Genomic DNA, 17,821 nt, shown 5'->3' with positions numbered 1-17,821 from the left:
TTTTATATCACAACTTCATGGAACCACAATTACTGAGTTTCTGTTGAGATTATGATATTAAGCAAAAACAACTATTTCGGCATATCAGAAGGATAAAAAATCAAAGACAAAAGATTTATGCTCCCAAAAGAGTCACCTGTGTGTAAAATTTACTCGTGAAACAAAACTATTAAAACTACAGTTTTGAAGAACAAAAATGTCCTAACAAGACCCCTGAAAAACCTTGTCATTGAAGTAACATTATTGCTTACATTTGCTGTCAGATTTTTGCGGTTGCGAGCGCGTGAGGAAAAAGAATACACGTTGCCTTGAGTAAAGGTCCCACAAGGATTCTTTTATTTGCAGCCACGTCACGTATCCACAGTCTTTACACACGCACATACAACGTAACTGCGCTCTGTAGTAGATTAGGTGTGTTTTATTCGGAAGGTGTAAATTTAAGTCCAATGTATGTTCCATGCACGTGAGGATTAACTGAGCGAGGAAATCCAAATGCTCATCTAAAGTGCAACGTTTAAACTTTTTAGAGACTGTACTAAAATTCTGCACAACTCTTTCAGAGCAGTTAAGGCATTTTTTTTATTTTTTGCTTATCACTGGTGATTAGCACCATTTTGAATGAAAAAAAGTCAATCTTTTGAAAGAAATATTTGGTATAAAGCAGTTAATTGGAAATATGCAGGGTGATCATTTTGAATAAAACATCAGCCGCTAAATAAATTTCACAAGACACCAAGACAGGAAATAAAAAAGTTAGTAAGTACATATATCCAAGTACTTTGCAGTTAACATTATTTCCCCTTCAATGTACAGAGTGGTTTCATTTACAAAAAGCTCGACTCTGCTACGTTAATTTAAAAGCTTTCGGTACTTTGAAAATGAGCATCACAACGGACAAAAATGGAACTAGCTTTTCACACAAATACACATTGATTATAATAAATTTAGCAAACATAATTATGCAGTTGGGCACGGTTGTAAAAAATAAATGTACACTTGGAAAAAAAAGTGCACACTGACTGATGAAATTTTAATATGAACAGCAGGAATTTGACGACAATGACAAAGATTACAATTTCTTTGCTCACCTTTGTGTCAAATTTAGAATCTCTTTTTGATGGCAATTAAGCAGAACAACACAGCTAAGAGATGAACCTGGCCAGATTTAGCTCACAGTGTTTATCAACACTCAACAGTGCTTCGAGTAGTCAAGTACAGGTAGTGCAGTGGTTCTCAAAAGGTGGTCAAGAGTAACAATAATGGCACACAAGCTCCCCCTAGTGGTACATGATAGAATCACTGAATTAACTTCAAACTGAGCATGTTGCAGTGGCTTCAACTTAAAAAAAAAGAAAAAAAAATCCAGTACAGTTCATATGTTAAGTACAGTTCAGTTGTAAATACATTTTTACACAGCGTAACTGTTTGTTTTCAAACATTTAGGCACAATTTTTATTGGACCTTTGCACAAAATATTTTTTTTATTGGATTGTTATTTAAGTCGTTTTTTTTCAGCTTATTTAATCACTGTGCTCATGTGCCCATAATGCTTAAAGTAGCTTACAATAATTTTAGGACTGTTACCTCTGCCTCCTATTTGAGGAACATTTGGGCCTACGGTGCTACTTCATTGTAAGCGATTCAATCCCAAAGACATATTTTTACATTATCAAGCCCGTCAATCCCATAAACCTATTTATATTTGATACATTTTTTTCAAGTTTTTGGCTATGCGAGGATCTAAAACTGGCTTGTACTAAATACATGGAGGTACAAAGTGATCACTTATGTACTTATGTGATTATTTCTGGTACTAATGTACTAAGAGTAATCTATTACTCGGTCCTTTAAGTAATTGATTACTTAAAAACACAATTACTTTAGGTACTAAGAAATGGATTACTCAATTACTAAATCAGTAAATATTAAAGTAATCAATTATGTACTATAAAGTAATTGATTATTTTAACACTTAACTGCCTAAAATAATGGGTTACTTTTATACCAAAATGCCTAAAGTAATCAATTACTTTACTTAAAGCGACACTGTGTAAGATTTAAACCATTACAGACAGCAGGAGGTGCTGCATTTACCATTGTCCGTAGCTTTAACAGACATGGCAGCCTCCATGTAATATCATTTAATGATGACTAGATCTATGATTATATTCAAAACATACTGTTGGTCGTTAAGAAAACATTTACTTGCAAGTTTTTGAAATTTATAATGATTTAATTTCTTCCTTTTTACTGAAAAACTGTCTAAATCTTACATAGTGTCCCTTTAAGCACTTACTTCATTTAGTACCCGCTATTTTAAACCTCCTTTTAGCCAAACACTTGGGGGAAAAAAGAAAAAAGTAAATAAATACCTGGGATTGAATATCTGCACTCGTAAAAAACGTAAAAGTAATTCTTTGGGACCGAATGAGTTACTGTTAGCCGATATGAGCGTACTAGCCAAGCCAAGTAATTTTTGAAGGGGTATTTTATGTAAAACAATACACTGAACTACTATTTCCTTGAAATACTCAAACTACAAGATATGCGCTCTGTCACATATGACGGGTTAAGTTGACACTGCAGCGACTTCTTCAGTACATAATACACAATTACAACTTTCCTGACTTCTAAGTTGAGTGCAGAGTTGTTACTTCCCTGCCTGCTGCTAAAATGTGCTACAACACACACTGGAAAAGAAAAAAAAAAAAAGAGCTGAAACATGACATTACTACCTTCAAAAAAACCATACAAACAGTCCACAGTGATAGCGTGTGCTACATGATAACACAAGGAGAGGCTACGGGTTAATCGGCTGCAAAAAAGGCAGCCTTTAGTATCTATCGCTGTTATGCGCTTGAGGTCAGCTGAGCGACGGCGCTCAAGAGAGGTAAAACTTGACAAATCCACGGCGTAGTATCACCTCGACCCGCGACGGCGCGCGTCACTGCTCGTCATCTCCGCAATGCCACGTCAGCTTCTGTTCGTAGAAGTCGATGACAGCCTGGGGGCACCTGGCGCTGGCCTCGTGAGCTGGTAGCAGGGCCACATCGCCGGAGTTCTTCCTGCGGCGCGACATGCAAAAACAAGCCGCAGGATCATACAAAGAATAATGCGTGGGATAACAATACCAGCATCAATATTTCAGTCACCGTGAATATAGTTTTTACCACTGCTTTAATATTAGAACAAAAACAATGCATAAACACTTGTCGACAGACAACATAACAATACTTAGGCACATATTCTATATCCCCTGCAGGAAACAACTAATTTTATTCCAGTTTACCGAGTGACACGAATTGTTAATTGTTAAATTAAGAAATACTGTATGTTTTTAATTAATTACGAATCGCAAATACTTTAGCACACAGTTTTTTTTTCTAATTTAAAGGGGAAGTCAAACCCAAAATCATTTTTGTATGTCCTTTGCAACGCCACTAGTCCAAGCCCAGCATTCAGATTAATATTGCAATTTGGAAATGTGCATTGAACCAAATCAAGCTGTTTTTATTCATCATGTTGGTTGTTACCTGACCTCAGATTGTGTTGTCATTTTCGGTAAACAGTGAGTGACAAAATGTATGCTCCATGTGTTGGATTATTTGGAAAAAAAAAAACAACAACCCAAAACAAAACAGGTGTAACTCACCTACCGATACATATTCCACAAACACAATGTTAATTATATGATTCAGCATGCCATGTTTAGACTATTGGTGGCGCATAGATTGATTTTTTTTTTTTCTAACAATTGAGCTAACTTCCCCTTTAAGAAAAATGATGTGTTTTTTATTGTGAGGCTGAAATAATGGTATTTCCATTTATTTTTGTCGGGAAATATCCTTTTTTTCCTGGGGTTTTTTGAGTTTTTCCTTCCCCTTCTGGGAGCTTTGACAGGGGATGCTGTTGTGTACCTTATACTGAAAAGATGTCTCTGTACGACCTCTTTTCATCTGTGAAGCCCTTTGAGACTTCGGTGATTTAGGGCTATATAAATAAAATTTGATTGATTTGATTGATTGATTTTCCTAAGGAAATATTAGTTTTTCATTATATCTATGGAACTTTGTAAAAGTTGCTGCAAAAAAACAATTTTTGGAATGGCTAATCTTGTTTTAAGTAATGCTATTGTTGTTTTTGTAAATGAGCAAAGGCAGGGGGAAAATCAAGCCACAACTTAAGGCACCATTTCCATGAATTTAGTGTCCTGGTCACATACTTCCAGCCATTGCACAAACACCAAATCCCCATTTACTCATTGTAAAACTGCACAGTTTACAAAAAGAGGAAGAAGTGACGTTACCATTTGACTAAAAACACGAGCTCTCCCCGTTTGTCTGCGGAGCCGATGATGCACTCAAGCTCGGGGTAAGCGCTCGAGTCTGCGGGCGAGTCTGGATCCTTGCCGCAGGGCTGAGAGTGTAGCTGTGGCGGGGACTAAATCAAGTAGAAAAAGTCGGAAGTGGTTTTAACAAAGAGAAAATCGTTCAAACAACACGTGGGAAAAAGGAACAAAGTGGTCACTTTCAAAGTGTACGCCTTCAAGTCATGTCAGCTGATTGTAAAAAAGAAAAATGCCCCCCCCCCAAATATTCGAAAAGTCTTAGAATTTTTATTTTGTTAAATAGTATTCTACTTGTATGTTGTGTGACCACAGTATATTATATTTACTCGTTCTGCCTTGGTCAACATTTAGGTGTTAAAAAAAAAAATGGAAACGTTCCAATTCCCAGACAGCACACTCACTATTTCTGTCTCCTCCATCATTTCTTCTTTCGGAACAAACTCCTGGTCCTCTTCCTCATTGTTGTGCGTGAGGTTATTTCTCAGATACTCCTCAATCAGTTCAGGACAGTCCAGGTTATCCTCGGGCTCCCACGTATTTTCTGCACTGGAAGCAGATGGAGTATAAGTAGTGCTTGCTAAGTCACACGGTAATTAAAAGAGTGCTCCAATAAAAGAAGATTAAAGAGAATTTAACATCTATCTGAAAATCACTTGTAGTGAAATAATTAATGATGATACACAAACAGTTCCAATGCATTTTTTTTAAATTTAAAGTCATTCATAAAGAAAGTGAACTTATAGTAAAGATGTGTCCAAACTATGGCTCAGGGGATTTGTGGCCATGACTTTTTCAGTGGTCCACACAATATATTGAAAATGACAAGGCTACTCCTAATAACTTTACAACTACCCTGATTTACGTCATTTTCATGTTGCGACGTGGAATACTGAGTTTTTTCATTGCGTATTTATGACATTTTCACATTTTGCAACTGTCATGACCCTAGGGGCTTGGCAGTATTTGTGTTGTTTCATCTCCATCTGCAGGCGTTTTTAGGTAATTACACTTATTTTCAGTTGCCGTCCCTGCAACGAGTCACTACAATTCTGCTATTGGTCAGCTTCTCCTCACGGAGATGGTGGTCTGCTATTGGTCGGCCTCACTCGTTTCAAAATGGCTGAACAGTAAAGCTTTGTTTGATTGTGAGTGGTTACAAAATCGTATTTATAGTGCATTTTACTGCTTAATTCAAATTTGAAAGGGTTAGCCATGGGTCCCAAGATTACTAGTTATGTTAAAGAGAGAAGTAAAAAGATGATTCATATGGAAATGATGCAGGAGATAACCCTTATTAGGGAATATGAGCATAACAAGCGGCACTCAAAGGTAAATAAATCTTTTCTATATTTTGTATTTAGGATGTTTTCTTATTGTACTACGTGTACAATAAGAAAACATCCTAAATTTATATATTATATTATATTATATTATATTATATTATATTATATTATATTATATTATATATTATACGTATTATATATACGTAGCACTTACTATACTATTTTGGTACCAATTTTTATTATGTGTGTACAATTTTAATGTTTTTACCCGGGGTTCTAAACGCATTAGCTATTTAACTTAGGTTTGGACTGCCCGTCATACGTCGAATTCGCCTTACGACCCCAACCGCGGAACGGATTAATGTCGTAACATGGAGGCCCACTGTGGGTGTATGTGTGTATATATACACACATTATATATATATATATATATATATATATATATATATATATATATATATATATATATATATATATAAAACACACACATGTGTGGGAGTGGTCGAATCAGTTGTGCGTTAGCAGCTGATTTTGTTAAGCAAGATTGTACCACGTTATTTTCATTAAAAGAAGCAAGCAGACCAAACCAACATTTAATCCATCTATGTTCACAAAGAGGCACATTAAGATAAGCTTTATTCAGTGTTGAGAATTCCTCTAGTGCTCCAGTTTGTATTGTTTACTTACCAGTGTTATCTTATTTAGAAATATTTGCTTTTATTGTGGAAGGGTGCACTTTCTTTCTTGTTTTCGTTCCTTGTTCGTCATTTAGCTTTTAGAGGTGTTTGTGTTAGCTAAAGTTGTTACCTTCTTGGTTTCAAGAAAAGAACAAGAAGACTTACCCAATGTTTGAGTCCACCCTCATTCACACGCAGGGGCATTAAGATGACATTTATTTTGTGTTAAGAAGTCTTTAATTTTAATTTTTAATTTTAATTTTTAATGGCCGCGCTATATTTCTGTTTCCTGTTTTTACCTTGCCGAAACTGATTGTCTGTCTTGCGTCACGTTTCGTGTCCCATTGCACGAACACACCCTATAGATCAGGGGTGGCCAAGTTCGGTCCTCAAGAGCCACAATCCAGCCTGTTTTCATTTTGTCCCTTCAACTAACACATCTGATTCAAATGATTAGCTCATCAGCATGCTTTGCTGAATCCTGATAACAACGCTGATTTGAGTCAGGTTTGTTGGTTGAAGAGATACATTGAAAACACACTGGATTGTGGCTCTTGAGGACCGAACTTGGCCACCCCTGCTATTGATGATGCCGTATCACCCAAACGCGCAAACTTCATTGACTGCAATTCAAATGCGTCGCTTGTTACGCCATCCATGTAGTCAATCTGAACCAAGCATTTTTAATTTTTTGTTTTTTCCCAAACCACGGAGAGCCGCAACGTAAGGATGAAAGAGTCGCATGGGGCTCCAGAGCCACAGGCTGCTGACCTCTGGTCTAGTGGCAAACATGGCCGTCGGCCATCCAAAACTTCCTAAATTATTTGCCTCATCACCGACTACTCTTTCCCAATTTAAGTTGGAAATATATACAATATGTAATTGTTTCTTTGACATGTTTAACAAATTATTCAATGAATTTTGAGAAAAGTTTGGACCCCCCCCTTAATATGGGGGGTGGGGGGGGGGTACTTACTCGGTGAAGCCTTTCCACTTTAAGAAGTACTCCACTCTTCCATTGACGATCCTACGACGAGTGATCTTCTCAACCGCAAACTCCTGCACCATGTCAGAATCCTCTGTCTTCCTCTGCTTGGCTGTCTGCTTCTTCCTCATCCTTCCTGCAAAAGGCCACACAATTGTGAGTTCAAAGGTCATTTTGGTTTCGAAGCTTCATGTGATTTGTTTGATTAGTCGTCTCGCCTGGAATCCCAATTTGCAGACAGTCAGCTATTTGTCAAAAGCAGTTGCAAGATAAAATACAATCTTCACATTTGGAGTCAAGAAATGCTCATACGTATCTATTTATATATTCTAAGTGTATTTTTCAGGTAAAATTAGATGAGATCATCATTACACTTTCGCTTGGCGATACCCATGGGTTTTCTAAAGTATTTGTAGTGATTCAATATAGATTAGTCATCAACAATGACGTGATCTGTTTTTTTTTTTTTTTTTTTACTTTATTTAACAGCAACCGTGTACATAAACATGACAAAACATGGATGTAAAGTCTACCAGCAATACAACACTAAAGTATAACCGAACACGAGGTAGCAATAAAAGTAATAAAGTGTAGCAAGTGATGTGATCTGCTGTGTTCTTCGCACAAGAGCCCAATGACGTATGTTTATATAGCTCCACCTGCTGGATTCTACCCGGAAGCCAACACGCTACCATACAAACACGCCACTCGTCCTCATGTTTTAGTTTGCGGAACAGGTTCGACATTTGTGTGGGACCGGTTCGGCTCATTCACGCTGCGTGGGAAAACACGTACGTTATTGTGGTGTTAAAACAACAGCCCCGCTTCGGTCCTTCGGTTCGGTTCGGTACGGGGGAGGTTTGGAGCAGGGGAGGGGGGGCACGTCCGGAGAGTAGTACCCCGCACTTCTCGTCTTCGGTACCGCCAAACGAGCCGCTCCGCCGTGTTCACGTGCGAGGAAAGAACTTTGTGGTGGCCGAGTTGAGATTAAAGATGGCCGTTGGATGCTCGGAGGAAGGAAGTGGTTGCCAAGGGAAAAGGTCATGCCAGGAAAACCGGGAGGAGACGACGGGAGCGCGCACGCCGTCGACCAATCACACGCCAGTCCGTCTCGTCCGCGTCCTCGCTGGCCGTTCGTCCGGAAGCAGCGCCGCCACCCTTGGGTGTCACCTGGATATGACACGCCGAGTGACATTTTCTCAGTAGTAGTGGGCATTCATTGTTGTTGTTATTGTTTTTTTATTATTACTATTTAAAAAGATCTCCATATTACACTAATGATATATTTTATGTCAATAGACTTTCAATATATTGTCTTCGAAGACAGATACCAATTTGCACGGAGCGATGTGCACTGGTCGACCTCTCAAACATCAATGAGGAGAACAGCGAGAAACAACCACTGAGGCGTTTGATTGACAGCTCTCTTTTATCCAATAGGAAAGCGAGAGGCTTCTGATTGGCTACATGGAATCACGTTTCCCCTCACGTTTTGAATATTTTTCCAATGACTTTTTAAGGTAGCCGCTAGAGGGCAATGTCTCACTGTATATTACAAGTACTGTATTATCACATTTGGGTACTTGAAGGACAACTACTTGTTTGACTTGTGAGGAAAAAACTGACACACCTGTCCTATAACTCAAGTAAAACGTGTTTGCTTGAGGAATAATTTGGAGTGGCACACAGTAGTCACATGATAGTTCTTTTGAGCAATTTAGTTTGCGTTATGCTAAAATTGTCTACTGTAACAAGTAGAGATGGGAAATCTAAGTACAGAAAGTAAAAACCCTGCTACAGTTTGACTTTGAACTCAGGTGCTTCTTCTCAACCTTTTTTTATATGTAAATCAGTTTGAGCATTTATTCAGCAACCTTGATTCCCAGCATGAAGTTGTTCTAGTTGGCCAAAAACTGCACAAGCGACGGAAAAAAAGACCAAAAAATGAGTATACAGTATGGGTCTAAGATGGATATCACAAGCATAGAATAAATGCTTAAATAGTTATCCTACCTATGTAATTTCTTTGAATGAGATTCCATACTGGAAGTATTATATAGTATATTAGCTATGGTTGTTAGTATGATCCTTTTCAGGTCTACACAAAAGCAAACTGCTACCACATAATACCTCCTTGACAGTGGTAATCAAAACAGAATATTATATTTTCTCAGATTTGTTCTCATCCCTTGATGGGAAATCTAATTTACATCATTTCTAAAGCCCAATACCTTACATATGAGCAATTTCCACCCTTGTTTTGTAAAGGCAGAATGTTTTATATGGGATACTATTGTATCTCATTTGTGTTGGTGAACCAATTGAAATGTTGTGTTAGTCACCTTTATGAAAAATGTTAAGTGAGTAGCCACCAGCGAAGCCACTTGGGATGCGATTAAAAGTGTTTTCATGACAGAAGCCCACATGGAAGATTAATGTGTGAGTATTCTCTCTCGCTTTCTCTTTATGGATCCCGGTCTCTGAGGACATGGCTTCCACGTGAATCCATTAGTATCTGCTGCACTACGGGTCTAGTTCAGTTCTCAGTGAGGAGTCGATGTCATTATCAGTCATCATTCTTTACTGAAAGTCTTATGGTAAGATTTCTTCCACGATCAATTATTGACACAGTGCTGCTGGTGTTCGCAATCTCGAAAACAGTGGTGGCATAAGAAATCAGGTCTGTCACAGAGGTTCATCAACATATTTGCTATCAGTCACCAGCAGTTTTCACTGCCTTACTCTTTATTTTACTGGGAAAAGCAGTGGACAATACTTCGGTTACACACGGGTCGCTTTTTTTTTTTCTGCACACATATGTCTGCATGTCAAGTGTGAGTGTGCTGGAGTCGGCTGCGTTCATATTCACAATAGCGCAAACTGCCCTTTTTTCAATTCACTGACTTGCATTTGTCTGCAGGATGATTGAAACCAGCCTCAATGCGGATTTACTCTACTCGCCATGCCAGATTTGCACCAATGACCCAAATTGTACCCAGAGAGAACTGCTGTCATTTTTTTGTGTTCATACATTATGGTCCTGGTTATTTGCAGAAAAAAAGTAAATTAAATAAATAAATAAAATATGTGAAAAAAGTTCATTTAGGGAAAGTCAACACGGGTAATGACCAATCATGGTTCATCTTACAAAACAGATGAGCCATGATTGGTCATGATCTGAGCCCTGAACAACTGTAATGTTATTTTCAGGCGCCTGCAAGTGGCAAAATGACCACGCACGGAAAAAAAAATGTGAATTTTGCTAGTTATTTCATATTTTATGAGCACTGTATTAATCAGAATGCCAAGTTTAGACTAACGAGGTCACATCTAATATACTGTATTATGGAAGGAATATGTTTTAATTTACATCCCCTTTAAGAAGAAGAAAATCATTCTTCTTTAAAATTTACAACCCATTTTAGAGAAACATTCTTAAACAAAAAAAAAAAAAAAAAAAGATTTGAATTTATGCAACAGAAATGACAGGATTCTTGATAATGTAAAAAACTTGGTGGGCCAGATGAAAGAACAAAGCGGCCTGTATGTGGCCCTGTGTCTCATTTTGCCCATCTCCGTTTTAAGCACCGAATCAAAAACACAATTTTTAAATAAATAACTTCCTGACATTGTCAATGCATGTTTTTGGTTGATTATATGCAGCATGACTCTCAAACCTGTTCTATCGGCTTTTCTGAGGTTTGAGGCCTTGTTGCTATAGTAACTCAACAACTACAGACCTGCGCTGTCACCTTAGGCTCAGGGATGGCATCGATGCATCCTGCGGGTTGGAATATATAATGCCACTGCAGCTGTGTGGCTCCTGTTAGATTTTTCTCAGCCCAAGCAGGGTGAAAGGTACTTTAGAGTTCGATAACTGAGAGCTCAACATGAGCAGGTGTTATCTGCTGACACTTTCTAAAATAGATTTTCACTTAATTATAACAAAACCTTTTTGTGAAAATGATGGTTTGTGGAATTAAAGGACACAAACCAGCCACAAGCATAACAGGAAATGGAAAGATCCATACTTACACCTAAAATATATATATATATATATATATATATATATATATATATATATATATATATATATATATATATATATATATATATCATCATCATCAAATTTTATTTGATGATGATGAAATCTTATCTTTTTTTTGCTAGCACTTTTGGGAGTCATTGACTTAATTTGAGGAGCAAATTCTACAAATTTAAGTTGTTTCCAGGAACTTGAAGCATATTTTTTATTGTCATTAAACAATTAACTATTATTATTATTATTATTATTACTAATTTTACAGAGAGGGGCCCAAGAGCCACTGCCAGGGAAGAAATGAGTTCAGATGGATCTTACTGTGAGTGACTACAGGTTCAAATTTGACTAGATGTTTTTCTCACTTGTACCCCCCTTCCTTACCATACCCGAGTTCTCCCCCTAAACATCTCATGTTACAGCTAAAGTGTGAACAGATTTCGTTTGGTTGAATAAAAAGCAGCACTCACACTTCTCCGGCCGTATGTATTGACGGAAAAGCGATTTACGTTCATGAGCTGGGAGTCATTGATCGAGCGTTTATTTATAAGGAGATGCTTGTTGAGCATGCAACGTAGGCGTGCTAACATCACTTTTGGAGGGTAATCAATTCTAGGCAATTGAACTCTGCAGTTTGCCACTTTGGCATTGTGATAAGAATCATGCACTAATTGATTTCAGAAACCTATAAAAAATGTATGTAACCTCTCTATTATTCTGATGTTTTCATACAGACAACAAACTGCTTCAGATAGAAGGAACATAAAGGCACCTGATTCCGCATTAAATGGGGGTGAATTAATACATTTACTTGAATGTCAAAAATAGAGGATCCAGGGCAATGGTGGTCAAAGTGTGGCCTGCGGTTCACATAGTACCCTACTTTCTTTAATCCAGCCCACCAGCCGTTTACTTTATCAAGAGTCCTCTAATATTTGTTGCATTCATGTATCTGTTTTTCTTTTTTTCCTAAAATTGATTGGTAAAAAGTACCTCTATTCATTGTCTGATAAAATGATTATCTAATTTAATTAATGCCGGTATTGACTACTTCTACAAGATATCCCAAGACCCGATATCTTTGAAGAAGACCAGTTTTGGCTTGAGACGATATTTCTTTCTGCTTCGAAAGTCTAATTTAGCCTAAGTCAACCCACCTCAATCACCAAACATTTGAAGGTGTATTTTTCAAATTCCCATTGCAACGTATGACGAAACTTCCTGTCACAAGCTTGTTTTGTGAACATGCAAAATTTCAGCTGTTTTTCTTTGAAGGGCCCAACATAAAGATCAACGTATGCTGTAACAGTGTGATTGGCACCTGAATAATGACCATTACCATTGAATCCATCATTAAATGGATGTGAATCTGAGAAACAAAGCTTGCCTAAACCTAGTCCAAGTCAGCAGCCCTCTTCCACACACAGAAGCTTTTACTGCACATTTATACATTTATCTTCTTTATAAGTGTAACTTTGTGCCTCACCAAGGCCATGAATGCCACCTGAAGGACACGTTTTTAGCGTAGGCTGAACAAGATAACCAGCCTTTTTTTTCCATCCAAAGAAAAAAAAAATCAAAGCGCGGAAGCGACCTTCAAAGTAAACACTGGCACAGCGCACTGCAAGACTGACGTTTGAATAGCTGAAAGGGAAATGTTTTTATTCTATTTGGAACATTTCTTTTCAGTGTCTTGTACTTGACATTAGGTTGATGTGGCTTTAATTGATTTTTTTCATATTTACAATTACAGGGTCAAAAGGTAATGTTATAACGATTTGAGTGGAGACTTTTTCCACAACTTGAATGTTGGAAGGCGCAACATATCTGGATTCGGAATGCTAAATAAAGATATAAAATGACTGTCTCATTCACTGGTTAATACATCAAAGCATTCTATAGCAATCCCCAGATACTCTGCAAATGAGCACGTTACACAGGGGTCACAACTGAGCATTCTGTTATCGGATTATATGTTTGTCATTAAATATAATACAATTTCTCCCCACCAAGCTTTAGAGTTTCCTATAGATTCTACAAAATTGTTGCAAAGCTATCTTATAAATAAATATATATATATATATATATATATACAGTATGTGTATATACATGTATATATATGAACGTGTGTGTGTGTGCGCGCACACCATGTGCAATTGGATTCCAACGTGAGGAAAATTAATGTTTGCAGCTGAATGAGGGCAGTGAACTTAATGTGGGCCTTCTGGTTGATGTTGCAGCACAGGAAGCAAGCTCTTACTTGACAGGATATGAAGTGGTTAGCTCAGGTCGGTTTACATTTCCCTCGTTAGCACAGAGACAGCGGGGCTCCAGCTTCTCAAGTGCTGGTGAATACGAGCAGAGATGTAAGTGCTTGTGATGACTGAGTGGTTGATTCTATGTATGCAGTAGGCAGTGAGCTTGAGTTTCCGCGCACTTCCCAACCCTGGGCCCCCCTTCATTGAACCAATAGGCTGTTGAAAAGCTGAACCCTGTAGGTTTAACAAATCACAGTATGTGGTTGTTTGTGTCATGTGTCAGAACAGAAACATGTACATATTTTGTCCTTAGTAAAAATGACATTTTTCTCTTTCATCTTGTTAGCAAGTTTGCAGTCATATGTGTCCCCAGTAGCTGAAAAATGCAAAATTGTCTTCCATCATTAACTTGCCCATCCCTGCAATATGAAAACAGTTACTCTAGTCTGGAGTAACAATGCTTTTACAAACAATAACAGTGCCAAACTACATTTTATGTTCATAAAGTTAGAATCAAAATCAGATTTTCCGGCCAAGTATAAAGAAACTAGTGCTGTCAAGAGATTAAAAGAAATGAAAGATTAACTGATGAAGATCTGTTAGTAATTGATCTTGTGAATCTCTTTTCAAGCCCACCTAAAATTCGAAAATCTTTCAGTGTTTTAAAAATTTAAATAGATTGCACGTTATATAGGTATAGTATGGATCAAAAGATTGACATTTATAGACATTCATTTTCTTTAAAAGATTAACAGATGCTGTTGTAAGCATACCGTCTGCCTACCTAATTTTGACTATCAATAGGAATGGTGTTGTTTTCTTTTGTCAGTGACCAAATAATCAGGAAAAAAAAAAAAAAACGTAGAAATGAGACATTGTTCATTCTGTCCGTCGCGGACTTGCTCAAACATGGGGTGTTCTCGAGTTTAGTTTGGCATAGTTTTGCTATGGCTCACTACATTCATATCTTTGTTGTTATGGTTAGGTGTGGCCAGCTGCAGCTGGATGGTTTGCTTTTATATGGTAGGCTGGAGAAATTATTTTCCTTTTATTCTCACCTAAAAATTTTAGAGAAACCCTCCAGCTATTTTTTGTTTTTATTTAGATACCTTGCAGCAGATCAAAAATGAATATTAACAACAAAAAAAATGGCTTTTCTGCTGTTTGTTTTCTGTAATAGATGCAGTTGTAGCCTCTGCTGTTTTTGAGAATAGTCCCAAGTGTGGGCTGTAACATTTAATTCTGAGCACCAGGAGGATTTATTTTCTTTTGTAATTCACCCAATTATTAGGAATTATTTCAAAGTAAACAATTGTCCATTCTGTCCGTTGCAGACTTGTTCAAATCCGGAGTGTTCTCAAGTTTATTTTGGCAAAGTACTTTGCTACATGTCTGTACATCAGTGTCTTTTTTACTTCGTTAGCTCTGGCTACAGTCACTGCTGGGCGCTTTGCATTTATGGAGTTGGCTGAAGATGAGCTGCTTCTGTGGTAAACAAACTCAGAAAATGCATATCACTTTACCCTGATAAAATGTGCTATCTGGGCTTTTTTTTTCAAAGTTCACTATCCATCTTCCCGTAAACCCTCATATTCTCTTCCATTTCCTCATCTTCCTTTTGTTCCTGAACTTTCTGTTCCAACCACAACATAAGCCTATCAGGCTATGCCAAACATGAATTTCAACAACACACCTAAAAACACGGAGAGGTTGGCAGCCTAAAATGTCACATTGTATCAGAAAATATTTCTTGACAAAGTGGATATTATCTTTCCAACTGCCTCTCTGACTGAATTCCTGCTTTTTTTTCTGATTGAAAACCCTTGTAAGAAGAATTCAGGTCTTCAAGGTGAGCTGCCTTTCAGAAAATGCATTCAGATCTTTTTAGCCAAATCAAGGTGAGGCTTTTTTGTACAGCAGAGAATTTTAGGGGACTAATACTTCTAAACAAACAAAGTGTTGCCTTTTAGCATTGCGGCAACAATACAGTGCTGAGTGGTGATTCACGCTGTGGCGCAGAACATGTATAGTCGTACATTTATGCATTCTGAGTGGTGGCACTCAAGTCATACATTAGGTTTCTGACCTTGTTGAAAAATGGCCTGGATGCATGTCCTTTTCAACATAATGCAAAGAGAACATCATTTATTGAGGGACATATTCATCACTGCCTGATGTATCAACATGGCGTCTGCTGGTTTGCAAGTGTGGTGGTTACCGTTTGTTTCACATAAGGCCAGGCATTTGTCATCGGTAGCGACACTCATTTGTTTTTTCCTGTATGTAACTGGGAAGAGCATTTCATTATTCTTCACAAAGCAAGGGGATGCAACAGAGTAGCTGGGCACCATTTTTGAGAAGGAAAGAGGTTTCTTTGACATCGGCTGTATTATGTAAAACCAGGAAATATATAATATGCATCTTTTTTTTTTCATTTAAAAACTGTCTTCCTCAATGTCAATCTTAGTGTCGCTCCCACATTAGCAGGACAACATCTGTGCGTGCACACAGCCAGCCCGCGTCCTCAAAGTTTCATAAATCCATCAGTTATGATTTGCGTGATTCGTTCGGTACCCTGTTTAATGAGTCCACGAAGTTAGAGGTAAATTCTCCGTAAACTGTAAAGTGACAACGTAAACGATCGCCTTCATAAGAATGATACGTAGCCTAGACAGACAGTCCGAGCCGCCTCAGTAAACAATTGTCCTCAGACTAGGAAGACAAGAGACAGCTTAATGAAAGGCAAGGAGAAAATTATTACATGGAGCTGTTATTGCATGTTCCTGCAGTTTGTCTCCCCACCGAGCAAGAGGACGATTAGCTATTGCTTCTCGACTAGCTTGTTTGTTAGCAATAGGTTATGCTACATTCACATGCTATTTCATACTCGTCTCATCAAGGATGACTGAAAATGTTCTACCCTGTATCCAACGCATCGGTTTTGTCTGCTAGCTGAAGACATGAGAGGTAGCTCTTGCACCACATTTAAATGTGTTTCAAGCCGCGGCACCTCTTGAAGCCACTTTTCAGGGAAATAATGTTCAGCTCAGCCTCGTTTGTTGGAATGGGTGAAAGTTAGGTAGGGTATGCAAATGTGCAAAGTGAAGCGTGCAAAGTTACGCATCAGTAATTTCTGTTGCGCATGCCTACCTGCGTACCAGTGGATACCTGAATGTATTGTACCACCACAGTCACAAAAGATAATAAGATATCATTCAATTTGTGTTCACTGCACAAACTGCAAGCTTATTAATCATGAGCTTGCACATAGCGACATGACAAATATCAACAAGCTGCTGCAACAGTTAAGTTCTCACTGGCAGCAGCGCTGCGGGATGCTCCAGTGAGTGTGCATGAATCCATTATTCATCTTCATGTCAGAATACTGAGGAGACTTTGATTGTGATAGATGTGCAGACATGGCAGCAAAGTGCAAACACGCAGCCATCTCAACTGACTCATCTCTTCATGGCAACAGTGGAGGGTTTTGGAAAACAGCCTGCAGCACTTCTGGAGTCAGTGCAAGACAATCCAAGCAAGTTTCTTTTTTGATTAGTCAAGAATTTAAAGGTTTAAAAGCAGTGAGCTTCGGCCATTGGTCCATGGACATTTGCATTTGGGACCGGCCTGCACAATGAGAGCAACTTAATTAATTTAGAAAAAATTGTGGAGCATAAACATTAACCTCCTCTCCACCTCCATCCCTTTGATTGCGTTCCAGTGGGCGATATTAGTAGGGTTGGGTGATTGATTATATGAGTGAGAATCCTGATATCATGTGACCAGCTTTGTAGCAGCAGTAACCATTTTTCTTCTGCTGTGTTTGAGACTAGTCCCAAGTGCAGGCCGCAACCTTTCATTTCAACTATCTGGACAAATGGTACAGTTTTCTTTTGTAGATTGCCAAATAATTTGAAAATAATATTCAAATAAAACATCGTCCATTGTTGTCCATCGTAGACTTGTACAAAAGCAAGGTAATCTTGAGTTTGGCTATCGTTAGCTGTGGCTGCTATTACACCTGGGTGCTTTGCATTTATGTGATAGGCTAAACCTAAGCTGATTCTCGGGTAATCAACTGCCTTCTTACAAAGAATGCATATCATTCTTTCGTTACCAAGTCGTCTTTTAAAGTTAAATTTACCATTCATCTGAATGAACTTTACCCTCCCACCAACAACAGGAGCCTATCAGGTGATGCCAAACACAATGACAACCAATCAGCATTCAC

At 38.1% G+C, this 17,821-nt stretch overlaps 1 protein-coding gene across 1 annotated transcript; it reads right to left on the bottom strand.

Moving 5' to 3' along the window:
- Positions 1-1,009: 1,009 nt before the first annotated feature.
- On the bottom strand, positions 1,010-8,237 carry LOC148425437 (chromobox protein homolog 3-like). Its single transcript, XM_088411660.1, has 5 exons — positions 8,089-8,237; positions 7,285-7,429; positions 4,750-4,894; positions 4,307-4,440; positions 1,010-3,065 (listed from the first exon to the last, which is right to left on the bottom strand). The coding sequence occupies exons 2-5, from the start codon at positions 7,422-7,424 to the stop codon at positions 2,945-2,947; spliced, it is 540 nt and encodes a 179-aa protein (XP_088267786.1). The 5' UTR covers positions 7,425-7,429; positions 8,089-8,237; the 3' UTR covers positions 1,010-2,944.
- Positions 8,238-17,821: the final 9,584 nt, after the last annotated feature.

The sequence above is a fragment of the Hippichthys cyanospilos genome, chromosome 3, assembly GCF_059441005.1.
Source record: "Hippichthys cyanospilos isolate Australia breed blue-spotted pipefish chromosome 3, RoL_Hcya_1.0, whole genome shotgun sequence".
In the NCBI taxonomy this organism is placed as follows: Eukaryota; Metazoa; Chordata; class Actinopteri; order Syngnathiformes; family Syngnathidae; genus Hippichthys; species Hippichthys cyanospilos.
The sequence above is the reverse complement of the archived record's forward strand: the minus strand, read 5'-3'. Positions and strand labels throughout refer to the sequence as shown.

Excerpts from the sequence above, each read along its gene's own strand:
- LOC148425437 (XM_088411660.1), bottom strand. The coding sequence starts at position 7,424 with ATGAGGAAGAAGCAGACAGCCAAGCAGAGGAAGACAGAGGATTCTGAC. Across the intron at positions 4,895-7,284 it reads AAGTGGAAAGGCTTCACCGA|TGCAGAAAATACGTGGGAGC; the intron begins GTAAGTACCCCC and ends ATCTGCTTCCAG. Across the intron at positions 3,066-4,306 it reads CTCGTGTTTTTAGTCAAATG|GAAGAACTCCGGCGATGTGG; the intron begins GTAACGTCACTT and ends GTCGCGCCGCAG.